Genomic DNA, 3,045 nt, shown 5'->3' with positions numbered 1-3,045 from the left:
AAGTCTGCAACTTTCGCCCAACTCCCAGACACCTCGCGGGCTCGCCGGCACCAGCAGCGTTTCCAGGAGGCCGAGCCGGGTGTGCGTGCGGCCGTTGGGCGCCTTCTTTTTGGACCTCGGGGCCATCCACACCGTCCCCTCCCCCTCCCGCCTCCCTCCCCGCCTCCCCCGCGCGCCCTCCCCGCGGAGATCCTCCCTGTCCCTCCTCCCGCTCCCTCCTCCGCGGTCCGCACCGCCCGGGCCGGCGCCGCGCGCGAGGGAAGCTGGCGGGCTGAGGCGCCAGGCTCTCCTCCTCTTCCCCGGGCCGCCCTTCTGCCCCGGGCCTGCGAGGCCGCGCGTTGCCGCCCGAGAGATGATGCAGGACGTGTCCAGCTCGCCAGTCTCGCCGGCCGACGACAGCCTGAGCAACAGCGAGGAGGAGCCGGACCGGCAGCAGCCGCCGAGCGGCAAGCGCGGGGGGCGCAAGCGGCGCAGCAGCCGGCGCAGCGCTGGGGGCGGCGCGGGGCCCGGTGGGGCCGCGGGCGGGGGCGTCGGAGGCGGCGAGGAGCCTGGCAGCCCAGCCCAAGGCAAGCGCGGCAAGAAGTCTGCGGGCTGCGGCGGCGGCGGCGGCGCCGGCGGCGGGGGCGGCGGCGGCAGCAGCAGCGGCGGCGGGAGTCCGCAGTCCTACGAGGAGCTGCAGACGCAGCGGGTCATGGCCAACGTGCGGGAGCGCCAGCGCACGCAGTCGCTGAACGAGGCTTTCGCCGCGCTGCGGAAGATCATCCCCACGCTGCCTTCGGACAAGCTGAGCAAGATCCAGACCCTCAAGTTGGCGGCCAGGTATATCGACTTCCTCTACCAGGTCCTACAGAGCGACGAGCTGGACTCCAAGATGGCAAGCTGCAGCTATGTGGCCCACGAGCGGCTCAGTTACGCCTTCTCGGTCTGGAGGATGGAGGGGGCCTGGTCCATGTCCGCGTCCCACTAGCAGGCGGAGCTCCCCACCCCCTCGGCAGGGCCGGAGACCTAGGTAAGGACCCGGCGCCTCTGCGCCCCTTCGCCGCTCAGGTGGCAGACCGACTGACGGCCGGGCCGCGGCTCCCTGTCCGCCTTGCCTTCCTCCCCGTCTCCTACTCCCCTCTCAGCCTTCCCACCCCACCTGGCACCGCCACCTCATCTCCCGAGCGTCCCTGGAAGGCAGCTTAGTCCCCGCTAGGGAGAGAGGGATGCGCCCTTGTGAGGGGTGTGCGTGTGCGTGAGTGCGCGTGACAGACAGGAGGAAGACTGAGAAAGAGTCGAGGGTCATGGATAAGGACAGTCTTGCCAGCGCCTCCCTTTCTTTTGGCTTTAGGTTTTCGTTCTCCTTAAAACAAATGTTTCCAAATTCCACCTCCTCCTCCTTTCCGCCCACCCACTTCCTCTTGCCCTTGGGCTGAAATCCTTCCAGGTTGTTCAGCGTAATTTCTCCGTGGTGGTGATAAGAACAGTGCTCGCTAGTCTTAGAAAACAGCCACAGAGACCTAAACAATAACCAACTTTCCCCCCTCTGGGTTTTTGCAGATGTCATTGCTTCCAGAGAAGGAGAAAATGGACAGTCTAGAGACTCTGGAGCTGGATAATTAAAAATAAATATATATGCCAAAGGTTTTCTTGGAAATTAGAAGAGCAGAATCCAAATTCAAAGAAACAGGGCGTGGGGCGCACTTTTAAAAGAGAAAGCGAGACAGGCCCGTGGACAGTGATTCCCGGACGGGCAGCGGCACCATCCTCACACCTCTACATTCTGATAGAAGTCTGAACAGTTTGTTTGTGTTCTTTTTTTTTTTTTTTTTTGACGAAGAATGTTTTTATTTTTATTTTTTCATGCATGCATTCTCAAGAGGTCGTGCCAATCAGCCACTGAAAGGAAAGGCATCATTATGGACTTTCTCCATTTTAAAATGGTAACAATCAGAGGAATTTTAAGAACACCTTTAGAAATAAAAATACTGGGATCAAACTGACTTGCAAAATCACAGTCAGTTAATTCCTTTTTTCATTCTTCCTCTGAGGGAAAAAAAAAAAACTTAAAATACAAAAACAACATTCTATTTATTTATTGATGACCCATGGTAAAATGCAAATAGATCCGGTGTCTAAATGCATTCATATTTTTATGATTGTTTTGTAAATATCTTTGTATATTATTTTTCTGCAATAAATAAATATGGTTGAAAATTGTCAGAACCTTAAAGTTTGGTCTATATTTTTAAAGGATTAAGTTGGAGGTAAATACCTGCTTGTTTAACTCTGGAGACACCCAGGAGGGTGAGGGAGCACTAATATAAACAAAGCAGTGAAAAACTCAAAACTAGTTACTGACAGGTACAGGCATGTTATTTAGAAAGACAGCTTTATCATTATTCCTGTTGGGTGTTCAGTGGACTTAGCATTTCCCCTTCATCTCTTATCAGGTCCCCAGACAGCAAAAACTTAATAGTTATGCACCTCTCTTGCTTATATTTTGAGAAGGCAGCTGTAAAACAGTTAAATGCAAATAAGCACTACGAACTCAGCACTATTTTCTCTTTGTTTTTGTCATGATTTCTACTCTATGAGGATTTTTAAATAACAGGTTTATTTCAGTGAAGGGATGCATAAAGTGTTATCAAAATTACCTATCTATACACACATATAAATGAATACAAATGTATAGAAAATAAAGTTTAATTTGGCATGACAGAATTCCATTTATAAAGTAATTCGCTTAACTCTTCTTTCATGAATGAGAATGACATTTAATGTCAAGTTTGCTAAGAAGACAAGCCAAAGTTAAGAATATTTTCCCATGTTGATGTTGTCCATTTGGGAAGCATGCTCCTTCTTTATATGTAAATTACATACAGCTGTGGAGTAGAACACAATAAAGAACCTGAACTTTCAGTATCTTTGGTAACTATTGGAACAGTTACAGTTTTAAATGCTATAGCTATTCATTTTCTGGTCAGTTCATAAGCAAATATCCAAAATTACACAGAATTTTTCCCTGGTTACTTACATGTATACAAAATCTGATTTAGTTAAGTA

The 3,045-nt window shown here is 50.9% G+C and overlaps 1 protein-coding gene across 1 annotated transcript; it reads left to right on the top strand.

The window, feature by feature from the left end:
* The first annotated feature begins 214 nt into the window (after positions 1-214).
* On the top strand, positions 215-2,107 carry TWIST1 (twist family bHLH transcription factor 1). Its single transcript, XM_036862780.1, has 2 exons — positions 215-1,009; positions 1,540-2,107. The coding sequence occupies exon 1, from the start codon at positions 353-355 to the stop codon at positions 965-967; it is 615 nt and encodes a 204-aa protein (XP_036718675.1). The 5' UTR covers positions 215-352; the 3' UTR covers positions 968-1,009; positions 1,540-2,107.
* The last annotated feature ends 938 nt before the right edge of the window (positions 2,108-3,045 follow it).

Source organism: Balaenoptera musculus, chromosome 9, assembly GCF_009873245.2.
Source record: "Balaenoptera musculus isolate JJ_BM4_2016_0621 chromosome 9, mBalMus1.pri.v3, whole genome shotgun sequence".
NCBI lineage: Eukaryota > Metazoa > Chordata > Mammalia > Artiodactyla > Balaenopteridae > Balaenoptera > Balaenoptera musculus.
This window is presented reverse-complemented; position numbering and strand designations above follow the sequence as displayed.